Source organism: Ursus arctos, unplaced genomic scaffold (genome assembly GCF_023065955.2).
Source record: "Ursus arctos isolate Adak ecotype North America unplaced genomic scaffold, UrsArc2.0 scaffold_37, whole genome shotgun sequence".
Classification (NCBI taxonomy): domain Eukaryota; kingdom Metazoa; phylum Chordata; class Mammalia; order Carnivora; family Ursidae; genus Ursus; species Ursus arctos.
The window spans coordinates 28,601,523-28,623,676 of record NW_026623053.1 but is presented as its reverse complement, the minus strand read 5'-3'; the positions used below and the strand labels follow the sequence as shown (position 1 = coordinate 28,623,676).

The 22,154-nt window shown below is 47.5% G+C and overlaps 1 protein-coding gene and 1 long non-coding RNA gene across 7 annotated transcripts in view; one reads left to right on the top strand and one right to left on the bottom strand.

Moving 5' to 3' along the window:
* Positions 1-2,130: 2,130 nt before the first annotated feature.
* The window catches only part of NIN (ninein), a 93,055-nt gene continuing 73,031 nt past the window's right edge, over positions 2,131-22,154 (top strand). For 4 of the 6 annotated variants that reach the window (XM_026513714.4, XM_026513713.4, XM_026513716.4 and 1 more), the window contains exons 1-3: positions 2,131-2,278; positions 2,755-2,808; positions 10,764-10,967. In XM_026513714.4, the coding sequence (XP_026369499.3) occupies positions 10,785-10,967 (183 nt within the window). In that variant the 5' untranslated portion in view covers positions 2,131-2,278; positions 2,755-2,808; positions 10,764-10,784. The remainder of the gene's footprint in view (positions 2,279-2,754; positions 2,809-10,763; positions 10,968-22,154) is intronic. The other 2 variants (XM_026513717.4, XM_048215657.2) reach the window with 2 other exon arrangements.
* The window catches only part of LOC130542561 (uncharacterized), a 122,858-nt gene continuing 110,125 nt past the window's right edge, over positions 9,422-22,154 (bottom strand). Inside the window, exon 4 of the long non-coding RNA XR_008957215.1 lies at positions 9,422-11,103. This is a non-coding gene — a long non-coding RNA (uncharacterized LOC130542561). The remainder of the gene's footprint in view (positions 11,104-22,154) is intronic.

Below are 22,154 nucleotides of genomic sequence, written 5' to 3'. Positions count from 1 at the left end.
AGATTAAACTTTCACCCCGGGCAACCTAAATTGCAGGTACGTGGTATTAAATTATCTGCCTTGGTAAGACTGTCCTTGCAAAGCTACACCGCAAAGTAGCCATGCTCCACACTCTCCCCTCCTTTGTAGCGGGGCTGGGGGTTGGAAGTCATTCCAAGTTTCTAGTCCCAGCATTAACTCCACCCCACACACCCCTCTCAAGAAAGAGTATCCTGTGTTTCTCAAACCACACAACCCCCACCAATTCTGTCCTTTCTCCATAGAGAATGCCACCTCCAACATCCCCTGGCTCCCAAGAATCACCATTTTGAATTAATGAGCAATCCCAACCTTAAGTATTCTTGCAGGTAAAAGGGATGCTTGGAGAGAGAACCAGTAGGATGAGGCTCCCATGGCAGAGATTAGGTGAAACAAGGGAACATCTCTTCATTCTTACTTTCTAAGACTGTTGGCTGTTTTCCTCTCCAGTGAACATTCTTTTCTTATTTATAAGATGACACCTTTATAAGTATTCTGATCACAAGTTAGCTATTCACTTAACAGTGTGTCTGTGTGTTGGATAATTACTGCAAATGGAACAACCGTGCATAGAGTACATGACTGTGTGTGCACAAGAGTATTAAAAAGGCTGGGGAAGGAGCATGTGTTGAAAGAAGAGAACTTGGTTCTAAAATAAGTATGGTATGCTTTAAAAAACAAACTTTTAATTTGGGGACAACTATAGATGCACATTAAGTTTTAAGAAATCGTATAGAGAGATCCCTTATAGACATTGGACCCAATGATAATATTGGAATAACTAGCACAATATCACCACCAGGAAACTGACATTAATACAGTCCTAGGGCCTCACTCAAATGTCACCAGTTTTGTATGTACTCATTTGTGTATTTAGTTTGGTGCAATTTTGTCCTATATGTAATCTACTTTTGAATCTCAGCTGTGCTAAATATTAGCTGTGTGACCCTGAACAAGCTCCCTAGCTTCTCTGAGGGCCAGTTTCCTCATCTGCAAAATGGGTATAATAATGTCTGTCTCTAAAGGTGGTGTGAGGATTAGGTAAGATTATTTCTAACTTTCCAGCACACCGGATTGTCAATAAATTCTAGTTTCCTTCCTGTCTCTTGTTCTTTCAGTAGCAAGGTAATGTTCTCCAGTTTCTTGCTGAAATAACCAGACTTGTGCGTTATAATAAATCAGGCAGCTCCTTCTTCAGTTCAAAGAGAGTACAGTGGATGTCACCTGCCCACAGCTGCTGCCTGTAGGCCTGGATTTGGGATCCTGTCTGTATCCAGATCAGAGCTGTAGAGGTGGGGCTGGGGGAGTGAAAAAGGAGAGACTCTGGGGGAGCTGTGGAGTGGGGGTAGGAGGTGGTAAATACTGAACAATCTTGGGCTGGAGAACTACCAGTTCCAAGGATATTCCGTCCGGTGTGGCTAGTGACAGAGGGTTGGACGTACCCGCGGGAGGCTAGATAGGGGGTGGGAGCCGCTGAGGACATGGTGGGCAGGAGAGGAGGCCAGTCTAGACCTGGTGGGAGGATCACACTCGTTCCAGAGTGCAGTCAGGCCCAGAGCCCTTCTGTCTCCTGGAGCCCTCTTCCAATGACGGCCAAGGAGCGCTCAAGGGCCAAGAAATCCAGGACCGCCTGGGGGCAAGAGAGGCACCTGACTCCCCACCTTAAGGTCCCGCTGGCTGGAGGTGGAGGCCTCTCCTCCACACGGAGACGTGGCTGGCTGGGTGTCCTGGGCGCAGCCGAGTGTGAGCCGGCGGGTTTGGAAGGAGGGGCTAGAGGGCAGCGGGGTCGAGGGGTGGACGCGCTAACCCCTGCTCGGCGACGACCTCGAGGCGCCGACCTCCTCCACCTGCACTCCGCGAACCCTGGCGTTTCCAAGTTCAAATCTCCGAAGCGACCGCTGGCAGCAGGCGAGCCGGCACCGGGCTCCTCCGTGACCCCGCGAGCCGGGGCGCAGTCCGCCTCCAGGTGGGGGCCGGACCCCGCGAGGGCCGGGACACCGCGCGGCGCTCCTCCCTCGGGCGCCCCCAGCGCCGCGGGCCGCGGAGGAGGAGCCTCGCCCGGGCCGGCGTCGCCCTGGCTCCTCCTCCCCGCGCGGGCCCGGCCCTTCCTCCCCGGCGTCCAAAGCTCCGGGTGGCCGCGGCCGAGCCGGGAGCCGAGCGCGCTGGGCGCGGCCGTCCCGCTGCCGCCGCCTCCGAGCCCTGAGTGCGCCCGCGGCCATGGTCCCCGCGGCGGCGCCGGGCGCTTGAGCCCCGGAACGCGGTGAGCGAGGAGGCCGCTCCCGGGGACCCCCGCCCCGCGGCCTGGGGGTGCGCGGAGGCCTCGCGCCGCCCCCGCGCCGTCGGCAGGGCCCTGCGCGCCCAGGGCGGACTCCGCACCGGGACCGGCTGGGGCTCCCCCTTCGGGGCCGGGGCGGGAGCTGTCCCCGCGCGCGGGGCGCTCCCCGGGGACGAGGCGGGGAGGGGGCGGCTTGGCGGGCGGGAGGAGGGGCCGGTCCTGGCGGCGTGGGCTGCGCTGCCGGGGCGGGGGGGCGGGGATGGCGGCGGGCGGGGAGGATGCGCGCCGCAGCCCCGGAGAGCCGCGCTTTTGTACGAGCTGGCTCCTTACATATGGAAATGACGCTCGCGCGGGTCCCCAGTCGCGTCCTTTTGAAGGACGCCCGCCGGAACCACGGCGCCGGCTGCGAAGTATTGTCCCGCGTCTCGAGCCCTAACAAAGCGTCCTCCTCCGCTTTGCAGAGCCCTGGAGGCCGGCGGCCGGCGGTGCGGGCGCAACGGAGAGGCCGCCGGAAGGTAGGCGAGGACGGCGGGGGCCGGGACGGCGTGCCGCCTGCTGACAATGGGGTGTCTGAGGGCTCCGGGGGCGCGAAGGGCAGGCGGGTCGGAGACGCAGCCGCATCACAGGGTGCCGGGGACCGGGGCGGCGCAGCCGGGTCTGGGCTCCTCCGCCGCCCGCTGACAGCCGCTACTGTGCGTAGATCCAGGAGCGGGCTTGAGCCCCGGAGGCAGCAGAAGGGTGGTGGTTCTGTTGCCCTGTGCCGCCCAGGCAGCCTTGTGATTGAGCCGCTGAAGAGGAACCGGTGTGGGGAAACCGGAGGCGCTCAGCCGGGGCTCTCTGAGCGGCGGAGAGCTGTTCGGGGCCCTTTAAAGGGGGGCATCGTAGCAGGTGCGTGGGAGAAATGCATATAGAAAGACTTTCCCGGTGCAGTGACTGAGAACTAAGGGGAAAAGGACAAAATGACCTGCAGTTTTTGCCTGGAAGTCTTGATCGCCAGACCAGCGGAATGAAGAGTGGAGTGCTGCAGGAGAAGCTTCCAGGGTTCCCAGGGCTGGGCTTCTGCGGCTACCAGGCCGGTCCCTGACAAAAGGACAAAGCTGATGGAACACTTTACTGCGGAAAGCTCTTTCTGTGAAGTTGAGGGAGAGAGAGGCGTTTTCCTAGCCTCAGCCCTGACAAACCGGGGTCGGAGGTGCACCTAAAACGGGTGGAAAGATTGCCCTACCGTGTACCTTGCTAGGACAACTTCGCTATTATGAGGTCCTGTGCCTTCTTTACTTAACAGGGGCAGAGGAATTCCTGACATGGACTTGCCATGCAACTTCTATCCTGAATTTATGAAATCAAAACAGATTGCCTAGTCTTTTGTGACTGACATGGTAGCTTTTTAGGGTTAGAACCCTGATACAGTCCGTCATGCATATGGGCTGAGCTCCTGAGGCCATGGAAGATTTCTCAGTTGGGCTCCCTTAAATCTGTTGACAAAAATTTATGTCTCCTTATTTGCAGAGGCTTGACAATTTACAAGGAAATATATTTTTCCTGTGTCAGCTTAATTTTATCTTGAATCTTCTCTAGTGGCTAGCATATTAGTGGATGACCTGAAATAATGGCAGATCTTGCTCTGGAGTTGGGGGGGGGGGCGTTGTGAAGATTTCTGGACTGTGTGTAAAAGTAACATCACAGGCTGGCTGAAAAGCCAGTTTGCTGTCTCTTCAGCTGTTGTCAGTGTTCTTAGGAAGGTGAGGTGAACTCCTGGGGAGTTCATTTGCAGGTTTATTTTCACCTGTTTTCTGGTGATTCCCGCAGGGGAAAGCGTTCTGAACTGCAGTAGGGATAAAAGGAAGGACTTACAGATGTTCCAAATGGGTTGGGCATCAATAAAGATATTGCCAAGGCAGGGGAAGGCTTTACAGGAGCAATGGAAAGGAAGCCATCAGAGGCACAGTCTTCGCATTAAAATGTCAAGGATCAGCCATTTTAATAGGCACTTGCTCAGAATGGCCTGGTGTCTTTCTTGTCTTTTTTCATTTTAGATATGTGATGACCCTTAACATCAAAAGATGTTAACTGTCACAGAGGGGAGAATAGGGCCCCAGTGAATTCTGAGCAGCCACCTTAATTTAATAAGGCAATATTCTTATCGTAAGTCAAATGTTGTTAAAATAAATTGTTTTAAATGTCACTGCAAATGACTTTCTAAACTAACATTTCACCAATCTTGATGCTTCCATTTTATGTTGATAATGAAAATACATTTTATCAGTCTTACATTGATAAAGGGTTGGCAAGTTGAGCCAGAGCATTTTAGTGGGATTCAAGCAGCCTAAAGCCTTTTCAGGAGGTTTATTTTTATAGATGCCAATTCATCTGTAAGCCAATAAATTATGTGGTTTGAATTCTGGCTATTGAACTTACATCTGTTGGGCAGGAGCTTGTGGAGAGACTGAGGCTTGCAAAAAGATGTTTTTATCTTATTTACAAATGAAATAGAATTTTTAAAAGATGGGACTATGCAAGTGAGCAACTTTTTTTGAAATTAGGACACTTCTTTGTTGCAGTTTGTATCAGCAGCTAATCATTTATTCAAGCTTTTCGATGGAACAGTTACAAAGTATTTACATCCTAACGTTCACATAAAAAACAAAGTTGGGAAAATATTGTTTATAGATGTGAGAAGAGAAGCTCTTTAGGGACTGTGCTCATAGCTGCAGGCATTCTGAATTAATTCCGGTAAATATGGCTCAAGAAGTGAAAGTTGTCATAAGCAGTCTCTTTTAAGAAAGTAACAAACATGTATCTGTTTTCTGCTTCTACAATTTTACTTAGTAGCTGATTACAGGTTATTGAATCTACAATGTGCTAGGCTAATGATTTCGTTCCTCCAGCTGCCCTGAGTAACTACTTGCTTGGTAACCCACCTCACTGTTAGGTTTAACAAAAGCTTGGGTTTGACCCATCATTCAGGGTAGTGAAATACTAAAACTTTTTTCAATGTTGTAGAGTAAATGCTAGTAGGATATTCTTAGTTAAATTCAGTTTAATAGTGTAGTTGACAAAGGTTATTTTCTTTCAAATTTATGTAATGTGACTTTTTTTCTGTGCAGTGGCATTTAAACTTTTGTGTTGTGTCTCAATGGCATGATATTATTCTTGGTGATACCCTGGTGCTTGTGGTATGTAGCTAGAGGCGAGGTGCTGTCTGAACCGAGATGAGGCTACCTGACAGCAGCCGTTTTGATGAGCAGCGGTAGTTTCTGGCAGAAATATCCCTTACAGATATGTAAGCAGAGACAGTCGCTTTTCCTGTTAAGCTTTTACTGAGCTTGAATTTATTCTTGTCACTTTCGTTTTATACTGAAATGAATCCAAAATGTTAAGACTGGAGATCTTTGCAATTAGAGTGTTTGCAAAAAGAAAGAAAGAAAGAAAAAAGAAACATTTTAATTTGATCAGTGGCATTAAGAGGCTTTGACTTGCCAAATGGTGATAGCTGAAAGCGGGAATGAAAAGCTTTCCCAAAGCGGGGTTTGTCCACGTTCACCGCTTTCGTTATAAAGTAACTAAATAGTCACTTGGTGGTCACTGCCTGCTCTATGGACCCCCAACAGCTATGTCTGAACACAAACTTAAAAGCATCTATTATGATACCCAGGGAAAGCGGCTGAGCCAAGAGGGGCATCCAGACAGTCCACGTAGCTGTTCAGCTGCTGGACCATCTGGAGGGAAATAAAAGGCCTGGGCGAGGGGCTCTGGCATTGTGCTCATTTATTATTTGGTTTTCCCTTGCCAGACTTTGTCCCTTTTTCACTCCCTCTGGCCCAGAACAGACGTCCCCTTTGGCTGGGGTGCCATTCTTACAAGCTCCTTTCTGTACCTCGGATGCTGGAAAGTTCAGAAGTTCACGTACCCACTTCATGTTGGCCTTATGTTGGTGACTTCTTACTCCGCCTGCACCTCCACCTGTGTCTTTCCGGCCCCGGCTGGCACTGATTTCATCAGCTGGCGCTGCCGAGTGGCGCGCAGTAGCCCAGGTCTGTAATGGACATCCCCGTCGGGGTCTACGCATTTTGGCAGTCTTGTTTTGAGTTATTTGGAAGGAAAATGCTCCAAATAGTTCTCATTATGGGTGCTTACTGGGTGGTAAATGTTTTGATAAATGGCTCTGTGCATCTGCCTCTTAGTCAACTATCCCCAGTTAGAACTCCAAAATATTGCCCACGCTGGCCCTTCTATTCCAGAGGAATTATGAAGGCTTCTGTCAATGTGATTGGGATGGTGGATGGTGAAGAGAGGCCCTGCCTGTGGTAGGCTTTATAAAGCTGGAATTGTTCTTTGTGATTTGAAGGAGGGTTTGTCACTCAAAATTTCTTCATCTCCGAGTAAGATTTCTGTTACTGGTGGGGGTCCGTTAGGCTTTAACTCTGGAAAGCGTTGATGGTGCAGATTAGACATACTTAAGTATTTTGAGGGAGTAATTTAACAATAATCAATTTCTGGACTGTGCCCACTGTTGAAGATCCAGGACTCTTCCCGATTATTTTTATATAAAAAAAAATTATTTCTTCCTTGCCCTAAATCCCAAAGCTGCTTTGGAAAAAAGAGGGTAGTTATTCTGTATATCTCTTGTGCCTTATAGGCTCTAATTATTCAATAAACGGATTAGAGAGGTAGGAGGAAGAAACCCCACCCTTCCTCCCACTCCAATTGGGAGGAGTTTGTGGCCATCAGGTTTTCATGGTGGTTTCTGGTACTTGGTACTCAGAAGTTAAAAAAAAAAAATGTTTCTTAATTCCCAACTATATTTCAGCCTTTCTGCTTTTGTTTGATGTGAAATTTGTCAGTAATCTGCCTTTAAACATGGAGATAGCCCCGAGCCTTACCTGCTGCCATTAACCATTTAGTAACATAATACTATTTATATATATAACACCCGCCCTGTGCATTCTTGCTGTCTGTGAGGCATCCCACAGCACCTGTTCTGCTTGTTCGAAGGCAGATCTCTGTCTGGTTGACTTATAAGTCACCTTTCCTCAGTTTACCCTTCCTTGGTCAGTCGCTCCTGACTGGTGGTTTTCTCGATTCCCCTCTTGTATCAGCTTTCTCTGGGATTATCCTGTCACTTGTTTGCCATCTTTAACCCCCAGGACGGCCCTTCCAGATGGGTATTGTTACTCCCATTTGCTCAACAAGGGGACCTGGGAAAGTGTTCTTGTACAGATTCTCCTCCAAAGTCACATCCTGTAACAGCGCCGCACCCCCCCCCCCCCAAAAAAAACCAAATGCAGCTGAAGTTTATGGATTCATTGGCTTAATGACTAACTCCTTAGTCAAACTCCAGACAGTTCTGGATGCTGCAGTTTGGGAGTGGGTTCTGGCTTCTTCTGCTTAGTTACATCTAAGACTGAAAATGCCTTTGAAAAAAGGGTTGGATGGGGGAAGGAGAGGTGTGCTTGTGCAAGAAACAGGCATTTCAGAGTCTGCATGTGCTCCTTAAATCACTGTCATTCAGGGGGTTTCCGCTCAAGGGATCTCCCTACACTAAGTCAGTCCATGGTGTTTCCTGAGTCTCTGGTGTGAGGAGCAGACTGTACTATGCATTTGGGGGAGGATACATAAGAAATGAGTTGTGGACCTTATCCTTAAGGAAGTTTCTGACAAGCGGGGAGAAAAAAATTCTTGCACATGAAATTGCTCATGAACATTTGGGGGATAATATCAACCAGTAAAGATGCATTCTGTGCCAAAGAAGGACTGACAACTTGTCACCATATGCAACATAATTTGGATGTTTCCGTATGCTCATTTGTTCCTCAGAGTTGGGGCTGTTTTCCCCGTTCAGTCAAAGGAATGTTTTCCGAAGCACAGCGTCTTGGGAAGGAGGGAGATGAAATAAAGAGATAAAAAAGGAAAGCTGCTGTGAAATGAAGGAGATTGGATTTAGCAAAAATCCAGTGACCTCCCAAAGAGCAGGGCCTGATAGCTTATCAAATTCACAGCCGTGGGTAAGATCAGGCCTTCACAGTACGTTCGTATATGCCCGTCTTTCATTGGTCTAAATGAACCAATCCCCACGCCTTAAAAATAGTTTAAAAAAGAGGAAATGTTAGAATTCTTTCACTTTTGAGTTTTTTTTTTTTTAATATGCAAAGTCAAGTGAAAGCAGAATAGCTTGCCCTTTATGAAGTTGGTCGGATTATAGCCCGGGGGACTGCAGAGCTGTGGCAGCCCTGGAAGTCCCAGAGTGCCTGGGCTTTCTCAGCTCTTCGCGGACAGCAAACTGGCCGACTCTCAGTGAGTCTCCTGAGCCGAGCCAGCGTTGGACTTGTCTGAATCCCTAACTCCTGTGGCTTTGCTGAGCACCTTGGTGTTTCTTTTCTGATGCTACGATGTTTATGTAGCACTCTCAGCTTAGTTTGAAAACATTTGCATGGTGATTAGTGAACCCAACAGACCAACCCTGGGAAGGCAGCCAGAGCCGGCAGCACCTTAATAATAGAAAAGCTGATAATTAGGAGAAGACCCACCCACCGCTCCCCCTCCCCCCCCCCCAGCCCAGGAGCCTGGACCTAAATGGTGCTACTTTGCTTTAATGAGTGACCCCAGTAAAAACTCAGGAGTGGCCGAGCTGTTTGAACCCACCTTGAGTCCACCTCGTTCTGCTGAAACTCTTGGGGTGCTCCTGGCTCTGTGTGAACTGTGGTGTTTGGACACTTGTCTGTGGGGAGAAAGCGGCACCGCCTAGGGCAGCACTGATGGGTCACGGGAGCCTCTCGTTTTCAGTTCTGGTCACATTCAACACCTGCACTGTGTGTTGCCCGTGTGTCCCATCTGCTCTACGATCATCACCGCTAAATTAGATCTCTTACTCAGGGCTCTGGTTAGTTAAAGGCGTCGCTTTTAAAACGAGAACGATGACTGCCGGAGGCTGGGGGAGGGGGCAGTGGGAAGTGGCTGTGTAGTGGGTATAGTTTCAGTCACTCAGGATGAAAAACTTCCGGAGATGTGCTGTACAGTGCACAGTGAAGACTGTCCTGCACACTTAAAATTGTGTTAGCAAATTTTTGCTGGAATAGATTTCATGTTATGTCTTTTTTATCTTAGTAAAAAACGTATTGGCAAGATAAATGTGTTTTTGAAAACAGCTTTTTATTAGTTAAGGGGCTGGTTCTGAGAGCCTTGTTTCAGTGGCTGAGGTCACCGTCTCCAGGGTGTGTGTGGTGTTGGGCGTCCATTGCATCATGGTGAAGGGAGCTTCAGCCGGGCACGTTTCAGGGTTTCTTTCTTTTTTTTTTTTTTTTTTTAAAGATTTTATTTATTTATTTGACAGAGAGAGACAGCCAGCGAGAGAGGGAGTGGGAGAGGAAGAAGCAGGCTTCCAGCGTATGAGCCTGATGTGGGGCTCGATCCCAGGACCCTGGGATCACGCTCTGAGCTGAAGGCAGACGCTTAACGACTGAGCCGCCCAGGTGCCCCACATTTCAGGCTTTCATCAGAAGCCCCACCACATTAAAGATGAATTATTGGGCAAGCAACCCTCCCACCCCAGATTTCACTCTTAATATATGAGGTACCGAGAATTTCATGATGTATATTTTTAGCAGAAGTGATTCTGAGCCCACGTTCTAGGGATGCCATGGAAGGTGGAGAAACAAGGCCTGGGGTCGGGAGGCTGGAAGATGGATGAAGCAGGTGGTCTGGATCAGGGAGGCTCCCTGAGACTCTGTGTGAGTCATATGGTCTGTGGCTCCTCTCAGCCTCACAGTCTGAAAGCTCGGAGTGTTTTCCCCTTTCTCTAGGCAACTAGGCGTGAGCTAGAACTCCCGGGACTAAAGCGAGCTTCGGGACACAGTCTTCCCGGCACACCTCCTGTAATTGCACCAGCCACGTTAATTGTGCTGCTTTGTGTGGTACTCGGGTAAAAGGCATTGTGTCTCCTGTAAACGGGGTGGTTTGGTGTCAGACGGTCGTCTGTCCAGCGCCTCTCGCTGCAAGCCTCCGGGCTGATGTGATGGGGGGCGTCTAGGCTGAGCGAAGGGGAACCGAGTAGCCCGGCCACAGGGGCGGGGTGCAACATCTGGGCAGGTGCTCTGGAGCCCGCCGACTTGTGTGGAAGCTCAGGCCACACGGCCTGTGGGTGCTACCAGTGAGTTTGAAAGGACCGAGTGTCGGAAGTGTCCTTTCACCTTCTGTAAGTCCAGGGCCAGGTGAGCTGATGGAGAACCGCTTTCAGTCTTGAGTTTGAGACTGGCCACACGCCCCAGGACGAGGCAGGAGAGGAGACTCCCTCATTCTGGTAACGATACCCCGCACGACCCGACCTGTGGCTTGTGGCCCTGACGGGAGTGCCCATGGGAGCTGGCTGCCTCCTGGAGAGCCCCACAGTCTTGTCTCCTGCCAACCTCCACCGAGGTCCTGGGCGGCCTGCACCAGGGGCTGCCGCAACCCCCCTTGTCTCTGTCCCACACAGGTGAGCGCCGTGGGCGATGGGATGGATGAGGCGGGGCAGGACCAGCATGAGGCCCGACTCAAGGAGCTGTTTGACAGTTTCGACACCACGGGCACTGGGTCCCTGGGACAGGAGGAGCTCACCGACCTTTGCCACATGTTGAGCTTGGAGGAGGTGGCCCCGGTGCTCCAGGAGACGCTGCTTCAGGACAACCTCTTGGGCAGGGTAAGGTCTGGGGAAGAAGGCGGGCCGCGGGAAGTGGGTGCGGCTTCTGTCGGGGGCTGGGGGCGGGGTGGGGGCAGAGCACGCGTGTTGCGACTTGCTTCTCACATCCTGGCTGTGTGTGCTCCTAGCCGTTAACCTGATAAACAGAAAGAGAAAATGTGATGGGCGGGACCCAACAGTGTGGCTTGCTCGGGTCATGGAGGGCCTGCTTGAATTTGTGCTCTGGAATAGAGGTGTGCCCGGAGCCTCTTAGACTAAGAGAGAAGAAGAGGCAATGAGAGCATGTTTTCCAACTCTTCTTCATTGTGGATCATTTTATGGACTCTGCATTCATCATTGGGGCAGAGGGAGGGGGCTGAAATTTCCCTTGAAGAGAAGGAAAACGCAGTAAGAAAATTGCCACTCACAGGACGAACAGATTGCTGTTACGACTTTTACTCCCAATAAAGCTATTTCTTCTGCAGATTGCTTCTGGGGTGAAGTATTAATTAAGCCTTTCACCTAGGAAATAAGACAGGAGGGTAAGTAACTACAGTGCAGACTCATTTAAAACCCCGCACGACTTGCTTCCAGCAGGGATATGCGTGTGTGCTGGTGGTGACTTCTGCATTTGACAACAAATAGTCATATTGTCCCCACAGATCAAGTCACGGAATGAGTGTAGGGTGAGAAGGGGCCTTTTTAACTCCTGCTGTGAGTGGGAAGGCTGTTCGATGTATCTCAACCTCCTATGGCCTTCAGTTCTCATAATTCTAATTAACAGCATCATTTGTACGGCTTTGAGTTGAGTCTTGCTGTTGATTGTTAGAGTGGATGAGAGGAAAATGGGCAATGCTGTTTGAACTCTGTTATTGTCACTGATGACACTTTGTAGACAATGGTTTTTATCATGTGCCAATTGAGGAAGGAGTTGTGAAATTCAGCTTTATTCCAGTGACTTTCTTTTCTTCGTTTCATTTTCACTGTCTCTTAGTTGCAAGTTGGGGTAAGTGACCTCAGAGACAGTCCTGTGTACTGGCTGTCTGTGACACGAGACAGACGGGAGTAGCAGTCATCCTGAAATTAATGTACAAAGGATGCTGTTCTCAGGGGCTTGGCACTATGAATGTCATGTCTAACAGGGCTCACACAGAAAAACAAATGTGAGATGTTTTACAAAACTGGGACCATTCCTGGTCACTCTGGGAGGGGGGATTAGCTGCCTGTGAATACATGTGGTCTCTAAAAAGTGCCGAAAATCTTGCTTCAGAAGCCACAGAAATGGGAGATTTGAGGATGACGTCATTTGGTCCTCATCGTGTCAGGCGCTCAGGTGTGTTTTCATTCTCTCTCAATCTCGAACACCTTGGGGAGCCCAAGGAGTCGAGTTTCCCTCTGTGGTCCTGGGGGAATCTCAGCCTTTTGGTATATAAGGCGTAGTACCAAGACTGGGTCCGTTTCAGCGCTGATGAAAGCCTGAGAAGACCACACAACCTAAGGCTTCCTCGAGAGGTTGTCTCCGAGTCGGCGTAAACACACAACCCTCGGCTGTTAACGCATCGCGCCTCGGCAGCCCATTAACGGTTCGCTCTCCAGATGTTGCCCATCTTTGCCCTCGTGCGGCAAACTAAAACGGGGGAACAGTTATCGATTGATTTGTTAACGACTTGACACTATCAGCCTGCTTTGTACGTTTGCTATTTGCCTGTGAATAATGAATACCTAAGTGGTCTATAGCCTGATATTTACTTAGTGAGCCAGTGATAAAAGTTAAATAGATGTATGCATATTGATTTCATGTGGGAGGTCCCTGGTGACTGTCTTGAGAGCAGGGTTGGCATGAATTAATGCACTACCGTTCGATTTGCATTTTTTATGAAACTGAATTATTCTCCTCAGATGATCACATAAACTTGGCCATATGTTGTTAAGATACTCTATATGGTCTCTAATTTTAAATTATAAGGAAAAAATGCCTTAGAAATCATGGAAGAATTCTAAGCGCTGCTAACACCTTCTTGATATATTGAGTATGGATTGTAAGTTGTAAAATTATACGTTGTTTTCAATGCCAGTCATCTTTTCTTCTCTTTAGATGGTATTTATAGGAAAACTTGTAAGGCTTTGCAGTTTGGTTTCATAAACAAGGAGAAAGAAATAGTAGCATGACAAATCCCAATATATGCAACTACTCGGTAATTCAACAAATACGTGTTGTAGGGGGTCCTGCGTGTCAGGGTTTCTGCTAGTCTGTGGTATGGGGGCAACTTATTCATGTTTATCATAGACTAAGGTTTTCCACTAAATTGGCTTCTGGGTACAGTAGTATCTAACAGCTTCCTGGGTGCCTAGGGCTTAAATTTATCTTTAAATTTTAATAATTTCTAAATAAAACTCCCAAGTTTACCTTTATTGGAATTGGGCTGAATTAATCATTTTTCCTTGAAAAAGAAATAAGATAAAAAGTATTGCCCTCCTCAATAAGAATATGAATATTTTGTTTATTTCAAAATCCATCTGTAATAACTTCCTGTTTTTTTTTTAAGCCTACTATTTCTTTTGACAGTAGTTAAGCAAAGTAACTGAAATTGACTTGCCATTTTCATGCATTTTACTCCTAGGCCGTTTACCCCCAAATTATATTTCAGTTCGTCTATCTGGTCTTGCATTATAACTTGATGTTGTATCCGCTGTGTGTGGTGTTCACTGTTTAAGTATTTGAAATGCCTGAGGATTGTGGATCACTGATTTGAAGGAAGCAGGCCATCGCTGTTGGGTGTTTCCTGCTACATTATCAAAAGAGCTCTATCCATATTTTTGTTATCAGTTAAGCACCTGTCAGGTGGGTGGGAGCTGAAGCCCAAGGCCAGGAAATCTGGGAGACACTGAAGAACTTCTAGTCTGGTGGGGTAATGTGCCTGGCAGCTGAACAGTCCTTTTTTTTTTTTTTTTTTTTTTTTTTTTAAGATTTTATTTATTTATTTGAGAGAGAGAGCACAAGCGGGAGAGCACAAGCCAGGGAGGGGAAGAGCAGAGGGAGAGGGAGAAGCAGATTCCCTGCTGAGCAGGGAGCCTGACACGGGGCTCAGTCCCAGGACCCCTGAGATCACAACCCTGGCTGAAGGCACCTGCCCAACCGACTGAGCCACCCAGGCGCCCCCAGCTGAACAGTCCTGAGAGCAAATACTACAAACATATAAGAAACCAGAACAGCATTAGCTCTTTTTTTTTTTTAATGATTTTTTATTATATTATGTTAGTCACCATACGGTCCATCCCCGGTTTCTGATGTAGAGTTCGATGATTCATTACTTGCGTATAACACCCAGTGCACCATGCAATACGTGCCCTCCTTACTACCCATCACCAGCCTATCCCATTCTCCCACCCACCTCCCCTCTGAAGCCCTCAGTTTGTTTCTCATCGTCCATAGTCTCTCATGTTTCATTCCCCCTTCTGATTACCCCCCCCTTCTTTATCCCTTTCAGCATTAGCTCTTTTATTGAACCAAGTTTTCATCCAAACAATTGATATTGGTCATAGGTGCTTCCTGGTTTTTTTGTCTTTTATTTTTCATTTTTATTATTTTTTAAAAATTCAAGTTAGTTACTGTATAACGTATTATTAGCTTCAGGGTGGAGTTTGGGATTCATCAGTTGCATATAACACCCAGTGCTCATTACATCAAGTGCCCTCCTTAATGTTCGGCACCCAGTTACCCCATCCCCCACCCACTTCCCCTCCTGCAGCCCTCAGTTTGTTCCCTATAGTTAAGAGTCTCTTATGGTTTGCCTCTCTCTCTGTTTTTATCTTATTTTTCCTTCCCTTCCCCTATGTTCATCTGCTTTGTTTCTTAATGTGTCTTTTAAATTACATGTTGTCATATGCTTCTCTCTTTTACTGGAAATCAGGACATAAATATGATAGTCTACCGTGGTTTTATTGAAGCTGTAATATCAGTTTTAAAAATGCATTTTCCTGTACTTAAGGAATTTAACACCTTTGAGATGTAACAGCCCCCTGAGAATCTAAGGAGTTTCCTTGCTGTGCTCTCTGTGGTAGGAATCTGGGTGCTGACGTGCTCCATGTCCTTGGCACTCTTTAGAATCGGAACAAGCCACCTGGTAGCAGAACCCCCAGTTGGCCTCCAAAGAGTCCCACAGGTGTGTGGACTTTGGTCATCAAAGGCACTTTGACATTTTTAGTGTTAAAATCTGATAGCTTTACAAATATATAATTTAGGTCACTTTTCCCACCTTTCATTTTAAAGTGCTTGGGGTTCTTTTATAAATATCATGACTAATTTCATACGGTGATTTGCTTATTTGTTTCTAGTTCATTAAAAGCTTTTTAAGATTTCTTTCTCTTATACATATTTTAACCATTTGAAAAGTAAATGAGAAATACAGAAGTACCTTCTGGTCGTGATTACCTGGACTTGTTCTCCGTGTGCAGAATTATGCTTGATCATCAAATAGTGTCTATTTGTAATGACCCTGGGTTCGTGCTCCTGCTTCGTATTATTGGTCTGAGGCTTTTTAAATGCACTGGAGGAAATGTGATGACATTTCTCATTGCATCTCTTATTAAATGTCTGGAAGTTGCTTTATCTTACTATTTAACCACCTTACTTTAACCTGAAATGGTGAGGGTATTGTCGGATTCCCATTTGGTCTCTGTAAACCACCACTCCCTTCCTTTACAATGGTCTCCACTGGGGTTGACTTGAACTCCTAAGGTCTGTGGTTCCCAATTATGGACAAGAAGACATTCTGATTAAGAGGCTGCAGGACTTGCTTCTACTCTGTATTAATGCTTTGTTGTCAAACTCATTGCAAAATTAACTTCGGTTTTGCATGCTGTGCACCTCGAGCCTCTCAGAGCTACTGAGTCTGATGGGAAGCCGGGGTGAGGGGAGGGCTGTTGGGAAAACCAGCAGCTCTCAGTGAGAGGCGGCGACGAGTGTGGAAAGGCTGTTCTCTCCTTCCTGCTTTATTTCAGTAATGACTGCCTCTTTCTCTGGAGAAAGTGTGCTCTAGGATGCTGACTTGATTTCTGCAGTACTCCACGGATGCTCTTATGAGTAGCTTCTTGTTTGGACGGAGGGGACTGAAAGTTCTTTAGTGTCCATCCCAGATTTTAGACTTTAGTGTTCATCTGTATGATAGAAACCCTGGAACCCAGAATTTGGAAAAGTGCATTGGCCTGTCCAAGGTCAGGCAGCTCATTTCAAGCAGCAGCAGAATAGGGACGCAGATTTCTTCATCCCTGAATTTGAATCATGTCTTCACAGCCTCCTCAGACTCCAGATATAGCAAGAAAGAATCTCATTCTCCACTCCCCACCCCCAGCCCCATCAGCACTACCAGCACATCAAGATAGTGTAGTGTCTGAGCAGTCTTTGAAGTCAGCCCGGATTCAAGTACTGATTCTTGTCAATTTTAGCCCTATGGGGGTTAGCCCTATTACCTTATAATAGTCTGAGCCTCAATTTCCTCATCTGTATAATGGGAAACAATACCCTCCTCACAAGATTGTGATGAGAGTTGAATAAGATTGTGGGGCACATAGTTAACTGCCATGTTCGAGGTCTGCCTGTATGCTTCTCTCTTCCCTGCCTCCCTTACATACGCAGAGCAGGTCTTTGATAAATAGTGGCTTCCCAGTAATGATTTCCTGAGAAAGCTGCGAGGCGCGGAGAATGGATTTGCTCGAAATTCTCTTGTGTGGCCGCGGTTTGCATCTGTTTCCATCTGTAGGCAGGGCCCCTTGGATCACTCTTGGACTGCGACTTCAGACATTTGTTGTAGGTTTGGACTCACCTTTTCAGACGAGCTTTGCCTCTCTTCACATCGCCTGCCGTAAATGACTACAATAACCGAGTGCGTTATTCAGGAAAAGACATTTCACAACAGTGTCTTTCATTATGAAACTATGTCTCTGTATCCTTTCTCTTTTGCATAATGCTGTACACATCGTTTTCCTGCGCGGTGACCTTCTGAAGTCCCGAGTTTCTCTCCCCATGGCAGTTAGCACTTCGTGTTCGGAGTGTTCTTTCGATTTCCCTTTGTATTAGGAGATGCAAACCTCCTCGGTGTGATGTTAGCTCCACGGGCCTTTGTCTCGTTTAATAAGATCACTTGGTTGAACACTTGGCTTGAGCCTGTCATCCTGGGGCTGTTCGAAGTGCTGCCTGTGCCCATGTGGGAGCTGCACGTCTTTGATCTCCATGATTGCACGAGACGACTTTATGCAACGTTAAGTTCCTTATTCTACTTCCTGTTACAGGGTTGTTGTTTTTTTTTTTTTCTCTGTGTGTGTGTGTGTGTGTGTGTGTGTGGTTTGAAGTAACGTTTGCTTCTCATGCAGTGCTTACATTCTTTTTTCCAGAAAGGCAAATTGTGCTTCTAAAAAAGCATTCGAATGAAATTTGCAGAGGAAAAATGATGAGGTAAATTTCTATTAGGCGGGGGTGACACATGACAAAAAAATCAGACTTGACTGGTCCTCCTGTTAATTTAGTTTAAATGTCATGTGTGTTTTTAGTCCATCAGGTAATTTTCCCATTGCTGCAAACTGCCCTTTGAGGCATACAAGATATAGGAATGCTTGTAAAATGAATGGCAGCAATTATTATTCAAATGAGGGGGTACCAACCGGGGGAAGCACAGCTTGGAGGCTTGTTACCGTGTGAGATTTAATTGCGTTGTATGTTTGTGAAGATTTCTAAATTTTAACATAATGCAATAGTAAAGCTCCCTTGGAGGAGAAAAATGGTACTTACAAATCCCAGTTACCGAACTCAGTGAGCCCACCGATGCACATTTCTTCACAATAGAGGGCATTTATTAACGGTTTGGTTCTGGGATGTGCCCTGAGGGGCTTTTCCACCACATCAGTATTCATGAGCATTGTCAGAAAATAGCAGTCACCTGCCTCTATTAGAGAACGATCTTCTTGAAGATGTGGAATTTACTGTTATTTAAAGTGGAGGGTCCAGGGTCTCTGTGCCCTTGCAGGAGGGAAATAAAGATCAGTTTAAGACTTAAGACGGTTCTAGTTGTTTTGATCGGCTTGCCATGTTTTCAGTTTTGGATTTTTAGATGTGTGTGTGTGTGTGTGTGTGTGTGTGTGTGTGTGTGTAAGAGGTCCATCAGATAGACACTGTGGGATTATGAAGAACCTCTGAATTAATCAAAAATGTGGCTGATGTAATAGGTCTGTTTTGGAAACTGTGCAGCTCTGCCCGTGATTATCTTAGGGACGCTGAATGTCCGCAGACCGTCCCACCTGCTTGTTTTTGTGTCTCTCGAAGCACTGACCAGATTCGACCTTGTAGGTGCTAACCAGCTTTCCTTTCTTCTCCCCCCTACTGCCCTCCCACAATCAAGATTCTCTTCCGGATCTTTTACCCCCTGGAGTCCCAGGTATTGCTTTACGTGGGCTTTGTGTCTCGGTGAGGATTTGACACGGAGCAGCACAGGGATGTCCCTGAGAGGCCAGACCAGCAGTGAAGCATGTCTGGGGCAGGCTGGGCTGCCCGGCTTTGAGGAGTCCAGTCAGAAGTCCTGGGTTCTGCAGGTAACCCCGAGATGTCAAGATGTGAGGCCCCCAGCAAGGTACACGCCTTCTTCGTGCTCTGTCTCCTCAGTCCTATGGGGGAGATGCCTGCTGTGACCGACTCCCATGATTACGAGATCCAAATGACGAAATGCCTGGGAAAGAATGAACCCGCGATAATACACCCGGTTCATCTAGTGTTATCCAGGACCCACGTTCATCCAGTTTTCTAATAACTGGATCTCATACCCCATTTAGTGACAGTCTTAAAAAAAGAGTTACCATTAGGGATTACAAACATTTTATTCAAGTTTTACCCTACCAAAGAGGATATTAAACATCATAAGGTCGTTCTTGATCATTTAAAATCTCCTTGGTCTATCTATATTATAAGAGCAATATTCTCACGATTTATTTAGTGGCACAGAGGTCCTTGCCTCAACACTAAACAACGGAGCCTATTAGTTTTTTGAGACCATGTCTTTTTTTTTTTTTTTTGAGGATTTTATTTATTCATTTGATAGAGAAAGAGCACAAACAGGGGGAGGGGCAGGCAGAGGGAGAAGCAGACTCCCCGCTGAGCAGGGAGCCTGATGCGGGGCTCGATCCCAGGACGCTGGGATCATGACCTGAGCTGAAGGCAGACACTTAACCCACTGAACCACCCAGGCGCCGAGGTCATGTCTTTTTAAGTGGTTGGTGTAGTTTTTTAAAACCAGGTTTTTTAAGTATACGAATTATACTTTATTTTTGCTTGAGGGGAGATAGTTCATGTCTTTAGTCAATCCCAAGATGTCAGTCGTTACTTCTTGGAGTGCTTACCGCCAAGTGCTCCCGTCTCTTATTTGCTGCTTCTAATCTGTAGTGGGTTCGGAAGCAGGACATCAGAGCTTATAATAAATCAGGTAGAGTGAAAATAAATTCCTCCCGAGCTGCTTGTGTGGCATTTTCTGTGGAAAGAGTGGGGGCGCTTTTTCACGCCTTCCTCAGCCTTGGACACTGCTTGTTGTTTTCCAGTTGTCTGCTCTCGCGTTGTCTGACACGCAGTCTCCGTATAAATGAGGTTTACGGTCTCAGAGGGCGGCGTGTTTGTAGGAGGCCTAAATGTCCCTGGGATGTGGTATAACGGAGTCTTGGGAGTTGGATGGAATTGACGTCCAGAGTACAGGTACCTTGGTCATTTTTCAGGGTAAGATTGAGGTACATGGGCTCCTGGGCGACCTCCATGGCTGATACTCACTGAATTGGACTGTGCCAGGACTAGATGGAGAAGGGCTCTTTCTGATCCCCTCGGTCAGAGCTTCGACCTTTAGAAGACCCAGCAGAGACCCACGAGCCAAGTGTAAAAGACTTGGAGTTCTCAAGGAGAGTACCTCCCTTTTGACATAAGAGCCTCTTTCTGTTCAGCTCACAACTGGCGAGGAGAGGCTAAGGTTTCGTTCAGGTCACTCCCATCAGTACCCTACGGGAGGAGAACCCCCGAGCTGAGGTCCCTAAACACAGCACACTGGATCCGTTTCTCTGATGTTGGGCAACTGTCCAGATCCTGGTGGGGAGGCAAGATCCCGGCTGTCATCCCCTCCCCCTGGCTGTCTTGGTCACTCTCAGGTCCAGGTGCTTTGCTTGAAAATGTGGCCATTTCTCTGTAAAAGCAGAGGAAGCAGTCATGCCATACACCTATTGGTAATTAACTGCACCAAGTGGTATTAACTACCACTTGCTGAGTACCTGATAAGTCCCTGGAAGTTCTAGACCTCTTATGTAACTCTTTTAATTTCCTACTGCTGCTGTGAGGGAGGTGTTATTTTAAATAACATGAAGTACGTGCAGTGCACCTCACACAGCAGGCGCCTGTGCTCCCCGTGCCGTTTCTGGAACATTACTCGTGGGCAGGATCTCTGTCACTCTCGTTCACGGCTCTATCAGCAGGGCCTAGGGTAGTGCCTGGCCCATAGCAGCTGCCCGATAAATATTTGTTGAACGATCATAAAAATTGTTCGAGGTCCCCATTTTACACATGAGCAAACTAAAGCTCAGAGAGGGTTAGTAATCTAGCTACCGCAGGAAGAAGCGGCTGAGGCAGGGTCGGACTCTGGACCCAGCTGGCTCCTCACCCTCCGACTGCCCACCCCGTGGGGAAGGAATGATTCCCGTAGGCAGTAGGCAGTGCCTGGCAAGTGTCCCTGGATGGAAGAGCCCTTGGGTATGTGCTGTTTGTGGACTGGCTGGTTGGGAAGACGGCCTTGCCCCTGGAAACAGGAGCCAGGATGCCACGGTGCCTGAAGCCCACATTCATACTTCGGGCCGGCAGCAGGACCTGGCCGTCCTCCCTCTTACAGGCTCCTCGGTGATTTGTCCGTTGGGAACCCTAGTCAGCACCACTTCCCTCTTAATTTTTTGTTGATTGCTGGGCCCTGGCTCTCTAGCAGATGCCCTGCCTCCCTTGACAGGTTGCCCTTTTTTGTTTTTTTTAAGTGGGAGAGGAGGAGGGGAGGGGCAGAGTGAGAAGGAGAAAGAGAATCCCAAGCAGACTGTCGGCTGAGCACAGAGCCTGACGTGGGGCTCGATGTCAGAACCCTGAGATCATGACCGAGCCAAAACCAAGAGTCGGACACTAAACCCACTGAGCCACCCAGGCGCCCCTGCCTTGGCAGCTTTCTGCTCTGGCTTTGTAGAGTAAACTGCTTTTTAGTCTATACTATCTAAAGGAACATGATTTTAGAAAGTAATTTTAAGTGATGAAATGGATGCAGTAGAAAGAGCACATACACTGGGGAGAGCATGGCGGATTGCAAGCACATACGATTTTGCGACCTAGGAACCTCACGGACTCCTCTCCTTTACATCGACTTGTGTGGATAAGGCCTACACTTTCTTTCCTCCGTTGTTTAACTGATGAGGTTTGCTGCTTTTCCCAGTACAATTCGGCAGTGGTTTTTATCTGTCACCTATATTCAAACGTCTAGGCAGTGTCTCGTAATGATGTCCCAAGAGACCACGGCGGCACAAATATCAAATTGACGGACTCTGTACTTACGTATGGTTTTCTGGGTAAACAGGTGGCACACTATCAAACTGGAATTATGGGGAGAAGAAATACCGTCTTTCCCTTCTGCCTCATGGTGAGGTCACATGAATTTAAGTTATAGAAGAATACGCTTGGCCATAAAGAAAACCGTTTTACCCCTTCGACCAAAGCAATATCCCAATTCCGAGTAGTTACTTAGGTAAAACTTGTGTTGTTTCATCCTTCTGTCAAGGTAATTGTGTGTTTAAGAATTCAGGAAAATGCTTCCCAAGGTTCTTTTATTCTTTGTGTTTGCCATTGATTTCTTTTTGTTTATAGAATCACAGGGGCCTTGGGAGATAAGTATTACATACCTGCCTCAGACAAGACTACGGTCAAGTCATCCTCAAACGGTCACACATTCTCTTCTAGAATGTCTTAGGACATGAAAGCCTCTGTGGGGCCTTGTTACAATGGATCCTTTACTTGGGAAGTTTTCCCTAATATCTCACCTAACCTCTTTCTCTTGTGGTCTTGTTCAGAAAAATAAAAGGAGTTGAGTTCAAAACATACCTTTTCCTGAGTTTATAAGGAGGGTTTTGCTCTATAGCTTCCCCGCTCAGGATTGAATAAACATGGAA